This window comes from Camelus dromedarius, chromosome 14, assembly GCF_036321535.1.
Source record: "Camelus dromedarius isolate mCamDro1 chromosome 14, mCamDro1.pat, whole genome shotgun sequence".
Classification (NCBI taxonomy): Eukaryota; Metazoa; Chordata; class Mammalia; order Artiodactyla; family Camelidae; genus Camelus; species Camelus dromedarius.
This window is the reverse complement of record NC_087449.1, coordinates 57,754,829-57,776,210: the sequence shown is the minus strand read 5'-3', so window position 1 is coordinate 57,776,210 and position 21,382 is coordinate 57,754,829. Positions and strand designations below refer to the sequence as shown.

The 21,382-nt window shown below is 51.1% G+C and overlaps 1 protein-coding gene across 11 annotated transcripts in view; it reads right to left on the bottom strand.

The window, feature by feature from the left end:
- The window catches only part of TMCO4 (transmembrane and coiled-coil domains 4), a 77,730-nt gene that overhangs the window by 30,902 nt on the left and 25,446 nt on the right, over nt 1–21,382 (bottom strand). For all 11 annotated transcript variants that reach the window (XR_010383965.1, XM_064493980.1, XM_064493983.1 and 8 more), the window contains exons 6-12: nt 18,564–18,696; nt 11,928–12,025; nt 11,532–11,675; nt 10,429–10,548; nt 7,106–7,270; nt 6,162–6,298; nt 4,565–4,649 (exon numbers count right to left, since the gene is read on the bottom strand). Coding sequence is in view for 10 of the 11 variants with exons in the window: in XM_064493980.1 (XP_064350050.1) it covers nt 4,565–4,649; nt 6,162–6,298; nt 7,106–7,270; nt 10,429–10,548; nt 11,532–11,675; nt 11,928–12,025; nt 18,564–18,696 (882 nt within the window). In the remaining variant the exon portion in view is untranslated. The remainder of the gene's footprint in view (nt 1–4,564; nt 4,650–6,161; nt 6,299–7,105; nt 7,271–10,428; nt 10,549–11,531; nt 11,676–11,927; nt 12,026–18,563; nt 18,697–21,382) is intronic.

Sequence of the window (21,382 nt, the reverse complement as noted above, 5' to 3'; positions counted from 1 at the left end):
ACCTCATAGGATTATTGCGAGGAGTAAATAAAACAAGGCATGTGAAGTGTTTAGCTGGGTCTGGTACATAGTAGGGAAGCAGGAAGTAGGGATCTCAGTTAACTCCCGCTGAATCTGGGTCTATTTCTGCATGAAGATTCCCCAGCCACATCAGGCATTGAAATACTCATCTAGAAAGCAAGGGAGTCCCACTGGGAGTCAGTCCTTCCACTCAGCCTGGGCACACCTGAATATGTGGCAAGATGGCTCTGAGAATCTAACTAACTGACGGAGAAAGCTCAGCAGACACCTTGACAGTCTCTAAGGTGACGCACACATACGGGTAGAGAGTGGTCCAGCCCCCGAGGAGCCCCTGCAAACCCAAACCACCTGCCTGGGCTGTGGGAGGAGCAGAGCACACTTGGAAGCTTTGCTGAGCATCTGACTGCATTCTGGGGGGCTGGCTTCTTGTGTCTCCTTCTATTTCCTAAACCAAGTACTTACAGGCTTTATGTGGTGGAGCCATTTGTCTCCACATAAGGGCAGGACACTCAGATTAAGGATGTCAGCCTCACCCAGGTGGCTGCCCTAGAACTTGGTATGGAAGAACAGTAAGAGCTCCTTTTCCTGAGCACCTACTGTGCACTGAGAGCTTTTCAGATGACTGACACACATCACTGCCAACTCCCACAGCCATTCTGCAAGACCCCAACTCATGTCTCAGGGAGGGCAGATTATTTAACAGGCTGGACTGTCAGCTCCATGAGGGCAGGAGCTGTACTGGCTGGTTTGTCGCCATCTCCTCAAAGCCCAGCCTAGTGCCTGGCACACAGTAGGTGCTTCACGGACACAAGCCAATGGAGTGAATTTGATTTTGACTAGTTCTCTACTGGGAAGGTCTGATATGAGACACTGTTTTGAGTGAAAACATCCAACCAGGAGGGGCCCCAAATAATAGTATAAACAGGAGCTCTGGAGTCAGAGAAAGGTGTCAAAATTGTAGTTCTCGGGCAAGCAACTCCACTTTTCTCTAAGCCTCACTCTTCTCATTTGAAAAATGGGGGCAGGACTATTCGTCTCGTGAGGTCGTTGTGAGGGTTGAGGAGACGGTACATACATCCCCGAGCAAGAACCAGGCGGAGAGCTGGGCCCTCATGAGTGGCTGCAGTTGCCACCGCTGCTCTGACTGGTGCAGCCACTCCCATTTGCGGGCACCTCTTCATTTTCAAGGCATTTTCACCAGGTCACCTCCCCTGCTTCTCTGGCTCCTGGGCACGGTCTGGAGCCAATCACCATCAACACAGCTCAGAGCTTTGCCTGCCTGGGGCCTGCTCCCTGCCAGACTGGACCCAGCTCTGGTCCTCTGGTGGGTAATGTGCTGGGTGTCATTCCTGCTTTTGTCTGCATGGGGCTCCTTGGCCCAGCTCCGGGGCTCCTGGGGGCTCTCAGTCAAGCATCCTCAGGGCCTGCTCCCCTCTGGCTTTCCATCAAGATGTACTTCTATCCCCCAAGTTGTAAGGCAAAACAAGGGAAGAGAGGAAAGTCCCTATTTTGTAGATAAAGACACAGAGGCTCAGCGAGGATGGTGTCTGGCTGAGGCCTCAGCTGAGAATTAGTTCCAGAGGCCAGAATCCACTTAGGGTCTTCTGGCTACCAACTGAGAGTGTTCAGGAAGTGAAGCCCACTATTGGATGCTACTTTTATGGAAGTATGAGTTCCCTGCAGTGGACATCAGGTGTGTGTGGCAGCCACCGGGGCCATTCCTGACATAGTTCTGCGTCTTTCCCTTCTGAGCACATGGTAGGAATACATTCACTGGCCCTTCCTGGATGTTAGGAATGTCCACTTGCCTTGCTCTGGCCAATGAAACATGAGTGACAGTGTTGTGTTACTTCCAGGTGAAAACATTGTAAGAGCCAGTGCCTAACTCACCACAATCTCCATCCCCCCTGCAGGGAGCCTCTGTCAGCCTGGATCTCTGAGCGGCTACAAAGATCAGAGCCCTCTGCTTACCCACAGTGGACAGGCAGCATGAGAAGTGAACCTTTGTTGTGTTACTCCTTGAAGATCTAGGGGATGTTTGTCACTGCAGCATAACCTAGCCTATCCTGACTGATACGATGTGAACATTGATAACGTTTGACAGCTCACTTATAGAGCGCCCTCTGTTGGCTTTATCCTGGGTACAGGAGGAACAGAGGTTGGTCAGACACGACTGCCCTCACGGGGCTTGTAGTCTGGACCCCTATTTGAAAGGAAGCTGCCCACACTGAGCTTGAGGGAGAGGCAGGCCCGGGTGAGGGGCACCTTGTCACCTGGTGAATGGCAGCATACCCCTAAGCAGTAACCCCCTGCTGTTTGCAACATCCACCAAGAGCGGAAGGTGAACCTGGGAAAGGATGACTGCTACAGGCAGCTTTTCTTAGGGGAGGGGAGAGAAGGACGGGCTGTAGCTGGGAGGGAGGGGTGGGGGAGGCTGGCTGAGGCTTCTGAGCTCAGGGTGACTCTGGGATTTATTGCCTCATTTTACTACTCAGTCTTGAGGGAATCTACAAAACAATTAGTGGATTCAATCGCATTAAACTAATTCCTCTTTTACATCCCTTAACTCAGATAATGACAGCTTTCCCGCAATTAGGAGAGGGTCTCCTCCATGTGCAGATTAACTGGGTGTTAAACAAGCAGGGCTGCCTGGAACCAGACGGCCAAGCTGGAAGGAATTAGACATGGAACAGCAGCTCCAGGCAGAGGGTGAATTAATTCATTCATGACCCTGGGCCGCTGGAGACTTGGAGGTGCCCCGTGAGTAACACAAGGCCAGGACTTGGGAGGGGGTGGCCAAGGAAGAGGGGGCAAGGTGGGGGCAGGGACAGAAAGGAACCGGAACTGGGCCCCCACCCTTGTGGGAGGCCGATTTTTCTTCAACTCGGTCCATGGTCTGGGTCACCCACGTGCGCAGGGGTGCTCTAATCTGATGTGCTCGCTCCCTTGTATAAAGCCTAAGACAGATGTTGGCATAACAGAAATGCTCAGTCCCAGGCTCTTATTACATGCCAGCATTTATCTGCACTAGTGCACTTAATCCTCACCACCTCCATGCTAAGACTATTATTATATACTGTGTTTCAGAGGTTAGGCGACCTGCTTCGTAGTGAGTGTGGGATTCAAACCAGATGCCCTGATGCCAGAGCCGGCACCCTCGCAGTAACTGACGTGGGATCTCAGTGGGGAGGAGCTGCGTGGCCCCGTCACCTGACGCCCGCGGAGGCCTGCGCCTGAGCCGTCCTTCCAGCTGTGCCTGGCCCCCCCTCTGTGGGGAGGTGGGGACTGGGGTGCTAAGTTGTAAAGCCCTGGAGGCCAGAGGCTTTCTGGATGGCTGGGAAGAGGGCGTGGGAGAACTGCAGGAAGATGAAGGCCACGTGTGTGTGCCAATATGCAGGCATGTGAGTGTATTTTTTGTGAGTATGTGTATGTCCATTTTTTATTCATTTTACTTTGTGATCTGGGTGGCCTTGGGCCCAAATCCCCTGGGGGCCATCGGAGAGACTGTGCACAAGTGCCCAGCTCTCTGGGTTCAGGACCTCTGAGTTCCCCAGAGTCAGAGTCAGGATTACCATTTGGCAAATATTTGCTCCCCTCCCACTCCACTGTGGACAGAGCACACTGCCCCACCCCACTGACCTAGGGCTTGGCTATCATTTGCTTTGGCCAACAGAATGTATGGAAGATTCAAGATCACTGAAAATTCTTTGCCACTCTTCCCATCCACAAAAGGAATCCTCTCTGCTCCTGCTGTGCCACATGGGAGAGAGGTTAGCCTGGGTCCCATGAACAGTGCAGCGCCCCAAGTGCCCCATGCTGTGCACCTCACCCCTCTAAGCCCCTGCTGACAGATCTGTCCCAAACCAGCCTTCCATCCTGGAGGTCTCACCTGCCAGAGGCCCAGGGCAGGGCAATCAGGATTTCCACTGCCTCAGCCTGGGAAGTGTGTGTTTGGATGGTGTGACATGATCCCAAAGGTGTCTGTAGAGGGTTAAACAGTAGCTCCCCCAAAAGATGTGCCCACCTGGAACCTGTGAGTGAGATTTTCTTTGGAAAAGATGTCTTTGCAGATGTAAGTAGGTCATGCAAATTTGCATGATCCTGAGATGAGATCATCCTGGATGTGAATGGCCCTAAAGCCACCGACAATGTTCTTAGGTGAGAAGCCACAAAGGAGACAATGATGGGAGAACAAAGGCAGAGACGGGGGTGTGGCATCTGCAAGCCGAGTGACACGGGCCCCACCAGAAGCTGGAAGAGGGAGGCTCTCCCCTAGAGCCTTCAGAGGGACCGTGGCCCTGCTGCTCTGCTGACACCCCGATTTCAGACACCTCCCACTCAAGATCCCGCATTGGAACGTAAAGGCCAATGTCATTATTAGAGGACAGTCTCACATCCACTCTAACTTACGTACAGAAGAAATACACAATGTTCCAAATGACTTAACTACTTTGTCTTTTTCAAACTATTTAAAACTTTTAACTAAGGGCTGAGAACATGGACGCCAGGAGGGTTTCCACCTGCGACAATAAGCCAGGCTTACCTTTCTCCTGCGCCATCTCTTGCAGACAGAAGTAGATGACTCTGGCTCCCAGGCTGAAGCCGATCAAGGTGACAGGCCGCCGGCCCTGGGGGAGAAAGGACACAGGTGTTGGGGGGAAGGTGCAGAGCCAGTCCTAGCAAAACATCCACCCTGACAACGGCAGCCCTGGCACACTGCTCAGCGCCTGCCTCGCGCTGAATGAAGCACGCCCGTGCTATTCCCAGCCCTGAGCTCTGATGTCTCAATCAGGAGAGTCGGGGCCCTTGTTTATGTAGGGGTGCACCTGCCGCGGGAGCTGGCTTCTTCCGAGGTGGCTGGCTGGGTTAACTCCCTTTCATCACACATCACTACCCTGCCTCTGTCTCTCCTTCCGCATCTCCCTGTGGCCGAGGACTGCAGTGAAGTGGGGCCCTTCTGGAGCCGGGAGAGGAGGCAGGAGGTGCCCCGAGGTGCAATGGGGAAGAAGGCAGAGTGACATGGTGGAGGGGGACAACCGTTCTCTTCCTAGATGGGAAAGCGGGATTTGAAATATTGGCCTTAAACTACAAGAAGAGGTAGTAAGTTAGATGTAAAGAGGAATTTTCTGATGAAAGAACTTGTAGAGAAGGCAACTCATAAGAAAAAGAAAGTTATGTGGGCTATTTGGGTACAAGTTCTTTTTTTTTCCCCCAGATATGAAAGTATCCTTATTATTTGGTGGATTATTTAGCTAGGAATGGAATTCTGTATTAAAAACCAATTTTACTGGAAATAGGGACAGTCAATTGTCAAATGGGATCAAGCTCTAATATTGGAAAGTCCGGTACATTTTGAGTTCTTGTTTGCCTGTAGAAAGTTTTGGGGTACAAATTCTACATGGAAGGAGCTGATGGGTTCCAAAGGTCTAGCTGATCTCAGGACTCTCTCCCTGTCCCTTGTTTTTGTGCCAATATATGCATCCACCCTCCCCCATCTCATCTCCATTCACTACAGTGGAAACCCTCCAGCAAACAGTATTCCAGCTCTGCAGGAACTCCATGACAAAGGCTGCTGGTTATCACTCCACACCCATCCTCCCTTTGCCCTTGGTTATTAAAACCCCTGAGTTTTTCTGGGCCCACAGCTACCCAGCCAAAGACTAAGTTTCCCCAACTCCCCTGCAGCTATGGATGGCTGCTGGCCAAGGGATGTGAAAGGAAGCAACAGGTGTGACTTCTAGGCGCACCCTTCATTCTCCTTTCCCACCTCTGACTATCTGGACTGTGGATGGACCTCTGACTGTTTGACGTGGTGTTTGGACCACTGAAGATTTGCTCAGTGGTAGCTCTATACTTCTAGGACAGAACACCTGGCCTTGTCCATACCTACAGACGCCTCTTTTTCTCAGTCCTCACCTGATTACTTGCTAGAGATGCAGAGTTTATCATTCTTACTGGTCATTCATTCCTAGGACACTTTTGTCACTTGAACTGGAGGAGCAGTGAAGATCATTCACTCCCTCAAAGCCACTGGGCTACCCCGACGTGGGCTTGTCTTAGATATGATGTCTGTGTGTAAGTCAACCCCCTTGCTTCCCTGCTCCCCGTCTTCCTCCCCATGCCCCACTATTCCCAGGTACCTGCTGTCGGGAGAGCAGGATGTGGGCCAGGTGCTTGCCAACCTCTGCTGATCGATGCAGACACACGCCCCAGGGATTGTCGATGACATTGGCGACCGAGAGGAGGGAGGCTGGCCACGTCAGGGCAGCCACAATGCCTGGGGAGGTGGGATATCAGTGATGAAGGCAGTGGTGGTGGGGGGTGGAGTGCCTTCTAAGGGCTAACGGATGCCTGAGTGAATGCATGCAAAGTCTTTTGGAATCTATAAGTATTCTAAGTGTTGTCAAACTACTAAATAGTAAAGAAGAAAACTGAAGCTCATGCATCTCTGATACATGGACCAGATCTCATGTGTCCAAACATCTGCCGTGTGTGAGATTCCAAAGATGGCCCCCATTTGTCACTCCACCCTGCATTCTCCCACTTGGCCTCATAACCTTGCAGTGCCCCCTGTCCCTGCCCTGCCCATCCACTCTAGGCTCAGTCATGTCTTGGCTTTGGTCAATGAGATGTTACTAGATTCGAGGCTTGAAATGGACCCGCGCCTCTCGTGCACCTCTACCATGGTGTGTGGGCTAGTCTGAGATCCCTGGAGAGGAGGAGAGACAAATGGAACAGAGCTGAGTCACCCTTCTGGCCCCAGGCCAGGCTGGCCTGATCAGTGGACAGTCAGCTGACCCACAGATGCATGAGCAGGCCCAGCAAAGAAGAGGCAAATGAAGCCTCATGACTTCTGAGCTACTGTGATAAATGATTGTTATTTTAAGTCACTGGTTTATAGGATGGCTTGTTATGCAGCAATTACTAACTGACACACCATGGGATAATGTGACTGGTTGTTTATCTGTCTTCTCCCTACAAAAACCATAAACTTTTCACAGACAGGAATGTAGTCTTTGTCTCTCTGTGTTCCTAGGGACCAGCACAGTGCCTGGCTCAGGGTAGGGGAGAGGGGGCGGCTTACCAGACAACACCGTGTACTTTAGGGCCTCCTGGGCCACCATGTTGGCAAGACCACTGAGGATGGTCTCCAGGGCGTTGCCAAGCTCCATCAGGTACTTGGCTTCCCAGGCCAGGCAGTACTGCTCGCGGCTGCGGGCCAGGGCAGCCCATGGGGCGCTGAAGGTGCCTGGGGAGAGTGCAGGTAGGTGGGGTCTCTCCTGTCTGATAGAAGACGCCCCACCCTACTTTCCCAGACAGCGGCAGAAACCCACTCTCCGGTGGTGGGAGACAAGAGGCCCACCCCCTGCAGCTGACAGCGAGCAGACGGAGCCCCCAGCAGAGCCCGGGTGCCCCTGCGAGTCAGCAGCCTGGCCAGGTTCACGTCCTGAGTTCATTAGTAGCTGGGCGACCTTGGGCGCATCACTATCCCGTGCTGAGCCGCACTTTGCTTAGCCGTGAAGTGGGGAGACTGGCATTTATCTCTCTTCATAGACTAGTTGTAAGAATTAAATATTTGAACTACTATACACGGAGAGCGCTATTTTCTCTCATTCTGCAGGAATTCTGACATCCGGCTGCTGAAGGTGGCAAGAGGGATACGCAGGTGCACGAGCAGCTGGCAGCATCTTGTTCAGCAAACACTGCCTGGGGAATTGTCTGCAAATCTGGGGCGAGGTGTCCGAGCCCAGCTCGGCCATGACCTCACTGACTCACTCGATTTTTCTGAGCCTCCACTTTCTCCCGCAGGGACTAGAAATGGGAGGATGATGACAGCACCACCACGTGACCAATGTCAAGCAGGAAAATATAACCACGACTGTCTGTCCCCCTTTCTTCCTCCCTCCTGGAGAGGATAGTGTCACCTCTCCAGCGGGACACTCAGGTCCCCTGTGACCTGGCCCCCGCCTTCTTCATAGCCTCATCGTTTGGCAATTCCTGACTTAACACATGACCCTCTGGAAACACATGCCTTTGACTTGTTCATTCATTCATTCATTCCACAGAATGGAATGATGGCATCTGACTCACAGGTGTCGTTGGGACCACAACGAGAGGCTGCACACCAAGCATTACATAAACTGTAAAGTGCTGTCCTGCATTCTATCCACCCCGTGGCCAAGAACATGGGCTATGGAGCGAGACAGAATGAGAGTGAGTCGTGCCCTAGTCCCTGACCAGCTAGGCAACCCTGGGCAGCCCCTTTAAGCTTCAGTTTCCTCATCTGTAAAGTGTGGGTGATAATGACACCCACTTCCGTGGCCTGAAGTGAGGGACTAAGTGAGCCGATGCTTGTGAAGTGCCTGGGTTGGTGGTGAGCTACAAAATCATCATCACCATTACACAGAGTCCTATTTCAAAACGGGGTGGACTGAAGAATGTCCAACTATTCCGGTCAGACGCAGAAGCAAGCCTGTGATGATACAAGACTTCTTTCCCAGCTGTCAAGGAGACACGACGAGGTGACACATTTCCCTCCTGACCTTCATCTAGCTTGGTTAGAGTTCTCGTAACCACCCCCTCTGCCTGGGGAGCATATTGCCCTGGGCTGCAGGAGAATACTGAATTTCCTCCCCGCAAGATAAACTTGACTTTGACCTGGGGCCCATCCAGCAATGGGGGTAAAACGACCATAAGGGATTTGCTTTCCATACTGGTCTGAGTTGTAAATTCCTTCACCTAGATGCTTGCTCTCGCTCCCTCTTTTCTGTAGCATGGATGGTATCATGAAATAAATGAAGAGGAACCCGTGAGCATTGGTCAGGAGACCTGGGTTCGAATCCTGCATCTGCCAAGTTGTCTGCCGCGTGACCCCTCCTGGTTTCCTCTTCAGCCAGATCAGGATGAGAACAGCCCCCACCTCAGAGGGTGGATGTGAGGGTCACGTGGGTGGAACGCCTGACTCCAGTAGGCACGCGCTAGGTGCTCGGTCAACGTCAGAGACCAGGGACGGGGCCTGGCGATCACATACCAGGAAGACTCTGGCGCCCAGTAATGCCTCTAAGCCCGGCCTGAGCATTTTCTCACTTGCTTTCTTCTGTGTCGTTTAGAAGAGTTGTGACTTCCACCCTTGGATCCCAGGGACTTGGGGACCCAGGAGGCTCTTGCACGTGGGTCTGTTTGGGACACTCCAGACTCCCTGGCCCACCCTGCTCTCTCTCTGAGTGATGACCTGTTTGTGAGCCTCACACTAGGCACTTGCAAAAGTGAGCCAGCAGTAAGCAGACCATGGTCTTGTTCCTCAAGGCCAACCTGGTTAGAATCCTCCCAAAATTACAGCAGCAAAGGGGACTCATGTTTGTGGGATGCCACTAAAAACCGGGTGCCTTCCACATGTCACCTTGTTGAACTTAACCTGTGTAAGTACCCCGAAAGGCAGGAATCATTTCTTTCTCTTTATAAATGAAGCAGCTGAGGCACAGAGAAGTTAAACAACTTGCTTGAGGTCACACAGCCAAGATGTACTGATCTCTGACTTACGTGTTGAAAGTCTTTCTATCTGCTACTTGCTCTGAGGATAAATTCAAACTCCTTGCCACAGCTCACATGCTCCTGCCCGATCTGGCCCTGCCCATACTCCCGCCTTCCAGCTCCCTCCTCACGCCATCCTGTGCTTCTTTTGGATCTTTTGCACCACCAGGCTTTTCTACATGCAGCCCCTTTGCTTGGTGTACACATCTTGCTCCTTCTTTATTTGGTTAATTTCCAGCCAGTCCTTAGCCTAAACGTCACTTCTTCTAGTAACCTCTCCCTCATTCCCCAGAAACACTCTGTTTCTCCCCTTTTGAGCCTTCCATAGACCTTCCCTGTGATTACGTGCTCAATGGCCTGTCTTCTACCTTGGACCACGCATTCCATAGAAGCAGACACTATGACTGTACTGCTCACCATTGAGTTCCTAGGGCCTGGCTCAGTGTCTGGCACATGGTGTGCACAGCACTCTATAAACACTGCTGAAAGGATGGACTGATGAATGGATGGGTGGGTGAGTGGATGGATGGATGGTTGGATGGATGGATGGATGGATGGACAGATGATGGATGGATGGGTAGTTGGATGGATGGATAGTTGGATGAATGGATAGACAATGGATGGAGGGATGATAGATGGATGATGGGTGGATGGATAGTTGGATGGATGGATGGATGGTAGCTAAATGGATAATGAATAGATGGATGGGAAGATAGATGTTCAATGAAGTCATCTCACCTCTCTGAGCCTCAGTTTCCTCCTCTGAAAAATGGGACTCTCCTACCTACCCCTCTAAAGACATACACAGGCAAGAACCTGACCCAGCTCAGCCAAGCCCCATCCCCGTCTGCATCCTTCCCTGACTCTGGTCCTCACGGTATTTGCCGGACGCCAGCCACCCGGTGATGGCGATGGTGATGTGCAGCTGCCTGCCTTCGGATAGGGGCAGAAATGTGAACTCTTCAATGGCCCCGACACGCTTCTTCATCTTGTACCCTAAAGATCCAGACATAAAAGTGAGAATGGGGTGACTGGGGACCCTGGGGAATGTTTGGCAGAGTGGCTGTGTACTCGCACTCAGACAGTGAGCACCAACCCTATGCCCTCGATAAACATCTCGTTTTTAAACTCCGTAAAGGTCAGTGCCTTTACTGTCCCGATTACAGATGAAGGTAAGAGGCTCCTGAAGGCTGGATACCTCTGGAGTGGAGCAGACTCAGAGCCCAGGCTCACAGCCACTGCTCTGCCTGACTTAGCTGGCTCTCTATCTTTTTTCCTGCCCACGAACTTCAGGGGTAACACACTCTTCTCAGTAAAAGTGGTTTGAACTGACCAAGATCCACACGTCCCTTGGGAAGTGGACCAGGAATCTCTGGGTGTGGTTCGGGGGCTGTGGACCCACATGACTTGGAAAAACTTCCCCAGGTGATGCTGGTAAATGAGGGGCAGCCACATGTCCTCCTACACAAGAAAGCCCAGGTGTCTCCCAGGCGGCCTGGAAGCTTCCTGGACGCTGACAAGCAGGTCCCATCTCAGGAAGTCTACACAAGGAGCAGTTTCTCAAAGCCAGCCCTCCCCCAGACCCATGCCAAGCTCCCAGCCCAGTTCTCTGTGGAGCCTGCTACAAGTTCTGGCAAGGAGAAAAGCCACATCCTCCTTCTCCGTCTCCTGGGGAGCCATTACTGGTGAGAATCTGGGTGTGTCTGTTAAGGAGCTGGGCCACCCGGGCCGGGCCCAAAACCCCTCATCGCCTGCCACTCCTTTTTTTTTAACCTCTATTTTTTTTTTAAATGTATTTATTTTGGAAGGGGAATTAGGTTATTTATTTATTTATTTATTTATTTATTTATTTATTTATTTATTTAAATGGAGGTACTAAGGATTGAACCCAGGACCTTGTGCATGCTAAGCCCACGCTCTACCACTGAGCTATACCCTCCCCGCCCTTGCCTGCCGCCTCTGTTCCTTTGGAACCTTACCTGTCAGGCCGGCTCCAGCGGCACCGAACAGCGAGGTCATGACAGCTATGCCGGCCACTGAGCCCAGAGCTGCCGCCCCAGCACTGCCAATGATTGTCGCGGCTCCGGCGGCAACAAGAGGGGCAGCTAGACCCCCAGTCACACCTGCAAGGAAAGTGGCCCTGGTGGGTAAGGGTGGGAGGGGAGTGAGGACGCCCGCTGGGTTCTTCCTCCATCAGCTGCCCACTGCCTCTCATGGGGGCTCCTGACAATACTAGAGAACACACTCTGGGCGTGCTGGAGGCCCCTCCCGGCTCACCCCCTGCTCTCCCCACTCTTGCTCCCAGCCTGGCGTCACCCCTCACCCTGCACGATGCCCTGGCCACGTGCCACCATCTCATCTCAAGGTGGCCTTACCGATCACTGTCCCGCCTCCAACCGTTGCCAGACCTATCAGGAGATAACGCTTCCACTTTCTCCGGTTCTCTTTCTTCTTCCGGGATGCCTCGGCCGTTCTGGGGGAGAAGAGGTTGGTCTCTAGGGCTGGCTGGGCCTGGGATCCCCTGACACCCCCCCCCCCACCTCTCCAGCCCCCAAACTAGAACCAGTGCTGGGTACTCTGATGTACAGAGCAAGGTACCAAGGTTACCCTGGGCCCATCGACGGTTTCAAAAAGCTGAAAACATTCTAAAACCCAGCTGGGGAATCCCAGTAGGTGGGATGTCCTACTTACCCAACGGATCCATCCTAACAGGGTTGCAATTTGAATAATGAAAAGACAAAAAAATAATAATAATAGCAAAAGAAGCAAGAAATTATCTTTAAACAGATGGACCCAGAACAAGTACCAGACAGAGACTCCATCACCTCCCTCCTCCCTTCCCCTTCCCCCACTCCTCCATCTGAGCCCACCTCCCTCTGGGATGTTTGGACATCAATTTCCTGCAGAATAATCCTTCCAAAGACGGATTAGAGAAATGTCTGTACTGGAGGTGACAGTCTTGGGGCAATAGCCAGAATTGTTCAGACTTGAAATTTAAAAGTGATAAAATGTAGTACAAGGGAAGCATTTAGAGTGAACTGGGGTCAGGTGAGTCCTGAAAATGGCCCAAGAGCATCACTGAGCCCAAGTTTCCTATCTGACATTCAACCCTTGGTACTTCGGAGGCAGTAAGGAGCAGGACGGGAGACTGAGGGTGGGATGGTGCGCACGTTACCAGTGTGAACTCCGAACCGAAGCTGGAGTTTGGACCACAACTCAATGTGCAGAACGATGGCAGGGGACTATGGAATAGTTAATATTTATTGAGGACTTCCAACATGCCTGCCACTGTGCTTTGCACTTCGCATGGTTTATCTACTCCTAGAAGCAGTTTCATTATTGTCTGCACATCACACATAAGGTCAGAGATGACAGTACCCGCCTCTTGAGCAGCTGTGGGGCTCAGCGAAGAGCATGAAAGTTGGCACTGCATGTGAGGACCACAACAGTGGCTGTTACCATGACACTCCATCTCCCTGAAACTCAGTTTCCCCTTCTGTACAGTGGGGATAATCACATCTCCCTCACAAGGCTGCTGGTTTGTAAAGATTAAATTCATTCCTTCTCTATCCATTCAATCAACAAACTTCTATGGAGAGTGGGCTGGCCCTTCTGGGTGCTATGTGTCCCATCTCTCTCCTCCTGAACCAGATGTGACAGCAAGAAACAGTTCATCCTCCCGTGGTCGAAAAGCAGTGGGATCTGAGTTGGGTATTTGCAAACCTGCTATGCTTTTTGGTGGTCTGCCAGCTCACATCAACCAACTTTCCCCTAAGCACCTCCTGGGCGCACAGCACAGTACCTCTCAGTCGCTTCACTATGGAGAAGCAGAAACCAATTCATGATAGCAGGGGCTGGTCTGCCATGATTGAAATTCACGCCACCAGACGTGTGAGATGAGGCTGAACCATGTCCATCTAGGGAAGTAGAAGGCAGGATGGTGGTGGAGGGCATGGTTCTGATGCCAGGATTCAAACCCTGTAAGCCAGGCTTGAATCCCACCTCTGCTGTGGTGGTGTATCACTGCTCACCAGATGTTCAGTTAGCCCTCCAGGGCTGGGCCTCCCTATGGAAAGATTATACATCTCTGCCCTGTTGAACTGAATGGTTCCATGACCCGCATTAGCCAATGAAATACAGGTGGAAGGGATATGTGTCACTTCTGGCAAAATCTTTAAGAGTCAGTGCAGGAGCCTGATAGGTCTCCTTTTGCTCTGCCCTGAGACCAGCAACACTCCAGATAGTGGTCACTCTGTCAACCTGGGACCCAGAACCAAGACTGTGGACTAAAGCCACAGCCAATCTGCAAGAAATGCACTTTTGTTGCTGTAAGCCATTGAGACGTGGACATCATTTGTTACTGCAGCAAAACCTCGCCTATCCTGATGGACAGAGACTCTTACTAACCTTGTGACTATGCACAAATTATTTGTCCCGCCTGACTTTCCTCATCCATGAAGAAGGAATGAAAAATAGCACTGAATTCCCAGAGGTATTAGGAGGGCGAAATGAGACAGTCCGCGTACAGTGACTGGCATGTTGCAATCATTCAATATGTTTGTTCTTATTATCACTCCTTCCACGATTATGATAATTTCCTCTTAGACACAGGCTGGAGATATACTTTGGCCCTTAACAGCTAGCACCATTCAGGGCAAATAGGAAAGCTGGAAGTTAGCTGTTTTCAGCCGAGTTCAAGGCCTGGGGAAAAATTCCAGCTACTGGGGGCGGCAAGAGGAATGCTCAGGGGCATGAGCAGCTGACTCTGTGAACCGGCAGCATCTCGTTCAGCAAACACTGCCCAGGAAATCGTTTGCAAATCTGGGGCGAGGTGTCTGAGCCCAGCTCTGCCATGACCTCACTGGCTCACCTGATTTTTCTGAGCCTCAACTTTCTCCTGTGGGGACTGGAAATGGGAGGATGATGACAGTACCACGTGACCAATGTCCAGCAGGAGAGTATAACCATGACTGTCTGACCCCTCGCTCCCTCCCTCCGAGCCCTCCCACTGCCTTGAGGATGGCATGACCCTCAGGCCCCCTGTGACCTGACTACACCTCAGTACCTGTGTTCTTGCTGGCCCTTGGGTGCCAAGGACCTTCTTACCTTCTTACCTTCCTTTGTCTGGCTAAACAGTACTTATCTTTCAAGAGTCACCTCCCCCAGGAAGCCTGCCTGAGCCCCAAGGTTGCCTAAATGCCCTGACTCTGGGCCCTTCTAAACTTCTGGACAGTATTAGCCTGGAATTCTAGACTATTGATTTTTCAGAGAGTGAGCTTTGGATCAGCTGCGTCAGAATATCCAGGAGGTAGCTGTTAACAGCACCACTTCCTGGCCAGAAGCTCTGGGCATGAGGATGAGCAAACCACCTGTAACAAGCTCTCCAGGGATCTACATCTCAAGTCTGAGAATCGCAGGGCTCAACCTTCAGAGCATGGATCAAACGTTTCCTGCTCTCCACCCTCAGCAGCTTGTCCCGGGACTGGCACCTGGAGGGGGCTCAGAAACTGTTTCTTGAATGGAATCTACTCATTCCAGCAAGGACTGGACGTGAGCATCTTGCCGCAGGGATCTGTTCTCCCACTCACTGTCCGTTTCTATGAAAACCAGAGGTCACGGAATAAGACGTTTTGGTTAAATAAAATATTCAGCCAGAGTACAGGCCAATCACCATCAAGAATGAAACTTCTGGGATAACGGAACAAGTCTAGGCTGTTATAAAAATGTCACGATCTGTTATTAAGAACATAGTCAAATTCCTGAGTTGGTGACCTTGACACTCAGCCCCGTCTGCTTCTAGATTGTTCCTGCAGCGCACCTGCACATCAGTGATAGACTGTCTTCACTTTTAGCTGAGTTTATGGAGGGGGAAACTCACAGCCTAAAGGAATAAAGTAACTGAAAAGTAAATGTAGTTCTTGAAGCTGTTTTATTTAAATGTATGAATGCTAGTATATCAGATTAATTTTACAAAGACTAGATGGGTGATAGACCCCAATCTGCAGTATTCTGCTCTGTATTATTATTTAAATGTTTATAAACACTTGCTGAAAGCTAAGGCACTCTCTCAACACACACCTGAACTGTCAACCGATTTCCTTGTTTATTTAAGTACTTGAACGCTCTTAATAATACATAAAATGAATAGCTTTCTCATTAATCATTAATTATCACGACATTTCACCCCTGCAATAAACTTCAGTTGTCTGGTTGAATTTCAACATCTAAAGCACAAGCGGAGACGCTGGCTCTGAGTCACCACATCCACAATGCTTCCTATATTTGGAAGCGAGAATTCAGAGCACGACACTAAACCCAAACGAAGCCCTCCTCCTGTTACTGACTTTGCCTGCTGGTGAGGCACCACGGCAATCTGTGTCATCACAGAGCCGCTGGCCACACTTGTGACCTGGGATCCCAGAAGTGACCTGGAGCTGGCGTTCCACGTCAACCTTCCGAAGACAGGCTGAAGCCAAAATGCAGCGCTGGGCCGAACCACTGGCTGACATCACAGATACCTTGTCGAGAGCAAAGATACCACATTGCCCATCTCGTGGTCCCACAGAGAAATTGCACTCACCGCCACCTTATCTCCCATGACAGGGTGTCCCTTACCCTTCCTGTCCTCGCCACCATCCTCTTCTTTTGTTAAAATCACCTACTCCAGTCAATAGAGAGGGAACACTTACCACTGGGGAGTCTAGAGATACAGCCCTCATAAAAGCTCAGAAAGCCCCATAAAAGGATTATCTTTACTGCTTCCTTCAGAATTCAGGATGGAAGCCGGGCTTGTCAACTGCACTTTAAGGGACCTGGTAAGTGACTTGCAGACTGGATGAGAAGGTTCAATCAGATGGTGCCACTGACCAGCTGGGTGACCTTGGGCCACTTATGTCACCCCACTGACGTCCTGTTTCTTCCTCTGCAAAAGCCTCAGGGGATTGAAATGAGCACCAAATGGGAAGACATCTTGTGCCTAGATGCAGATCTAGAAAATACTCTAATAAAGGTTAGATGTCGACCATGTTATTACGGTGGGCTCAGTGTCAACCTCCAGCACGGCATTAGCTAACGTTTACTGTGTGCCAGGCGCTCTTCAAGCTTCAGGTATGTGTTACTTAATTTAATCCTCTTGACAGCCCTATGCTGAGAGATCAGTACCACTACCTCTCTGTTAGGGATGAAGAATCCGAGGCACAGAGAAGTGAAGTCACCAGACAAGCAGGGGAAGCCTGGATCGCCTCAAGGCTCAGATGGGGACCCCAGAACAGAAAGGTGGGGCAGCTCCCCCTGAACCCTGGCTGCAAAGGATCACCCTGGGGTGCCAAGTGATCAGCTCATCTTGCAGAAACACAAAACCTTAGAGTGAAAAGAAACCTACATATAATTTGATCCTCTACCTGTACGGGTGAAAAAACAAACAAACAAACTGGTGCAGGTGCCCAGAGACAGAAAGCAATGCACCCAGGACCACACAGGGACTTAGCAGCAGAATCAAACCAGAACCAGGCTGCTTGGCTGACCAGTTACTGTGTTTCTCTGGGTCTCAGATCCTTCCAGAGACCACAGATAGAACCCGAAAGGTCTCCAAAGTCCCTAAAATTGAGTCAAAAAAATGACTCATGTGGAGTATTTTTCCAAGGAAAGGGCCCACACGTAGTAGTAACAGCAGTGGTAAGAGTCCTGTAGCAAATACTGATAGTGAAGAAGGTGCTATCATACCCATTTGCAGGTGAGGAAACTGAGGCCCAGGGACGTTCAATAACTTGCCCAAGATCACACAGCCAGTAAGTGGCAGAGCTGGGCTGTTTTACGAATTCCCTGATCTGGCATTACTGGTATTATCAGAACAAATTTTCTGGGTAATATGTTTCTTTCTGACAATAGATTTCCAAGCAATACCTAAGTGTCTCCTTTGTTTCAAGGCATACTTGAAATAGTACAAATGTCCAATAAACCCAAAGGTTCTGGATAGCCCTTGTGATTACAGTGATTGGCCTGGATCCAGGTGTTTCTTTATTGACACAGCTCTGGGAGTCAAAACAAGTCTATTTTCAGGTTATTTCAACAGACCAAGTTTCCTTCTTTTTCAAGGAAACAACCCCCTCCCTTTGTCCTACAAACCCTGGTGGGAGGGCGGCTCCCGTTCTGAACTTGAATTGAGCTTCAGAGCTCAGTTTCCAGCTGGGCTGAACTGGCACAGCCTGGCTGCTCCGAGAAAGCCACCATGGCCGGACAAAAGCCACGACTGGGACATGTGACTGGTGCAAGGAGCCTGCAATTAGGCTGCAACTGGGATTGATCTATCACTGGGGGATTAGGTCCTGTGTAAGGCGTCCTGCAAAGAGCTGAGCTCTGGCCAAGTTACCAGGGTAATTGCCCTCTACACACATCTGACCATACACACAGGTCCCTCTACACACACCTGGCCACACACAGATAGGAAAGCCGCTACGGGGGCCCGCGGGGGGAGGGAAGGACTCACACATACCGAGCACTTGCTATGTGCTGGTCCTGGGCAGAGTACTTGATAGCATAACTACTTGTTTTCCACCACGACCCTAGCAGGGTGCTATTCTCATTCCCATTTTACAGATGAGAATATTGTGGCTTAGAGAAGAGGGGGCACCACCTGCCCAAGGTCAAAAAGTGAATGGGCGTCAGAGGTGGGATTTGAACCCAGGCCACTCCAGCCCATGGACAAGTTGTCTCAGAGCTGAAATGGAGTGGGGTGTTGGGGTCACAGATTGTCAAAGTTACAGACTCACGGCCCTTAGCAGTCACCCATTCAGTCCCCTTTCCCTACAAATGAGGATGGAGCCCAGAGAGGGGAAGTGACTTGCTAAGGACACATAGCAAGTCAGGGGTACACTAGAACTCTCTGTCCAGTGCTCCTTCCACCTCCATGCAGCATCTCTTAATGCGGGGAGGGAGGAGACATCTGAAAAGCGCACTCAAGTGGAAGTCCTCGATTCCAGACAGGCAGGGCCGGGGTCACAGGGCTCCCTTACTCAGATTCCTCCTCTTTGCTTTCCTTCAGGCTCTCAAGGAATGTCTCTTCCAGGAGATCCAGCTCCTCCAAGGGCACTCGGAGGAGGGAGGTCACGTGGCAAACGAGGACTCGTGCCCGCGCATCATAGCGTCCTCGAAAGACAGAAACAGCCGGGAATCAGTTCAGCTTCTGAGCACAGAGATGTTAACAGCAGAGCAACTGATGAAACCCAAACCCTAGAAACGTCCTAAATGCACAGCCCCGCAAGAACCAGTCGGCTGAACAATTGGGCGGAACACGGCGCAACTATTAAAAATATGAATCGGAAGCAAGGCGGCGTTTTTCACCAGCTGAATTAGCAAAGATCAATTTTTCACATCCCGAAGCTGTTAAGGAGGTAATGTCACAACTAGATTGGAATCCAACTCTACTGTGAACTAGAAGGTCCCTGGCCGACTCCGTGACCTCACCTTCTAGAATGTTCCTACTAGGGAGACTTTGCACCAGCTGTTCCCACCACCCGGAAGGCTCATTCCAGCTCTTCTGGTGGGGCTCCTCCTCCTCATTCAAGTCTCTGCTCAGATGCCTCCTGCCCAGAGAGGCCTTCCTGACCCCCCGCCCCCATTACTCTGTCCCTTTGCCCCGCATCTTATTCTTCACAGATCTCGCCTGCTCTGATACCATATTTGTTTACTTTTGTTTGGTTGTCTCTCCCCCCCTGAGGTACAAACTCTCTGAGGGTAGCCTTCTTCACCGCTCTATCTCCAGTCCTTAGAAGACTGCCCTGCGCAAATAATGTTATATTTGGGTAAATGTTCAACTAATGACCTGACAGACCTGGGCACGGATTCTATTTGTGCGTCTAACCTTGGGCAAAGCTCATCTCGCTCAGGTGGAAGTGGGCATAGTTAAGAGTCACCTCTCAAAGTTTCGAGGAGAGGACTCCGGGCCCACGGCGGGCCCTTAGTAAGTGTTGCAGAATTGGACTCCTCTGCTGGGCGTCTACCATGCTATGCAATAATTTTATACTAAAGTGGTAGTGACTACCACTACTTCAACATCTGCAAAATAAGCCAGTTCCTTCCATGAACGGGGGTCCCCAGAGCCCACTTGCCTTCAGCTGCCTCTCTAGGTGAGGTGCTGTCCATGTGCTGGGGGGGCGGGTAACCACATGCCATGTCTGCTGGTTATTGATCAGTTAAAGCTCCATGAACAAAGGAGCTCCCTGCTCCCTCGTGGAATCACAGACTGTTATACCCAGGTCATAATCGAGCTGGGGAAATTAAGCAAGCATTGGTCAGGGTGATTAATTGGTGACAATTAATCAGCCACTAATTCATACTCCATTGGTCAAGGCTGCGGTGATTCAGTTTCTGGAATACAGACTGCCAGGTGCCCAGATGATTAACCTCCCAAGATAGTCTCGGGCATGGGACTCTGGAACATCAGCCTCGTGTAAGGCTCATTTCAAGGACCTTGACAGCCAGGCTGCTGGACTTGGAGCTGAGGTTCCATTTAACACAGGTGGCGGATAGTGGGGGAGGGGCAGGAGTCTTGGGCTACCAAGGACAACTTGCCATGCAGCCAACTCACTCCTTGTCGCAATACAAGTCAGCCTCATGATTTGAGGAGCTCTGGGTGCACTCGTGCCTGGAGGCAGTGCTGTGATCAAGATAGTTCCTCCTCCTACTGCCTCTGCAGCATCCATGGTGCTCCTGCCAAGTGCAGGGTGTCACTCGAGAAGCTGGCATTCACGATTGCTAATCCTCCCAACGGTCCAGGGAAGCTGGTATTATGATGAAGCTGGTATTACAATGTCTCATTTTGCACAAGAGAAAAGAACGGGTGTAGAGATGCTAAGAAACTTTCTAGATTGCACAGCTGAGAGAGTGGTGGGGTTTGGATTAAAATCCAGCATGCCGAAGTTTCTGTTCATTTCACTGTGGCTGTCTTTTCTTTAAATTTAAATTTGAATTTTATTATTTTAAATGGAGGTACTGGGGATCGAACCTAGGACCTCGTGCATGCTAAGAACACACTTTACCACTGAGCTATACTCACCCACCCTGTGGCTGTCTTTTAAAGGCAAATCTATTCGAGGAGGTTTGAGGGTTTCAGGTCAATCCCACGTGGTGAGCTGTGAACCCGCTCTTCTGTGTGCATGGGATATGTGGGCTGCACACACAATTCCAGGCACAGCCCTGGGTCACTGGCCACAGATGCACGTAAAAGAGACCCATCACCCAGGCAGCCTGTTCTTTGGAAAATCTTGTTGAGGGAGGCGGACTCAGGGACCCTGGCTCTGCCCCAGGGAGGCAGGATTACGCCGGCCTCCCACAACTGCTGGGCAGCCCCAGCTCTTACCCCAGACACCCTTGGAGCCCGACTGGTCCCTCTGGCCTAGGAAGAGCAAGGGACGGGTCACCAGAGTCACCCAGTGTGTTCATGATAGACCCAGAGGCAGAACCCAGTTTCCTTCTCCCACCAGCATCTTAATAGAGAAGCTGCTACACTTTGCACGTCACCATCCAACACTGTCCTGTGCACTGAAGGATGAACAGCACCCCTGGAGCTTGGTACTAAATGCCAGTCGCACCCTGGACATTGTGAAAACCACCAGCACCCTCCCCACATTTCCAAATGCACCCCTCCAGGGGGCAGTACAACCTCCTTTGGGAGGCATTGAATCATCCCCCGTTCTCAGCATGGCTCTGAGTACGGGAACCAAGCCGGGATGGCCAGCTTGGGGTTGACCTTGCACCTCCTCGGAGAGCAGCTCAACCCCAGAACTTGGGGAAGAGGTCACGGCCAGCCCCTCCCCTTTGCAGGCTGCCCTCA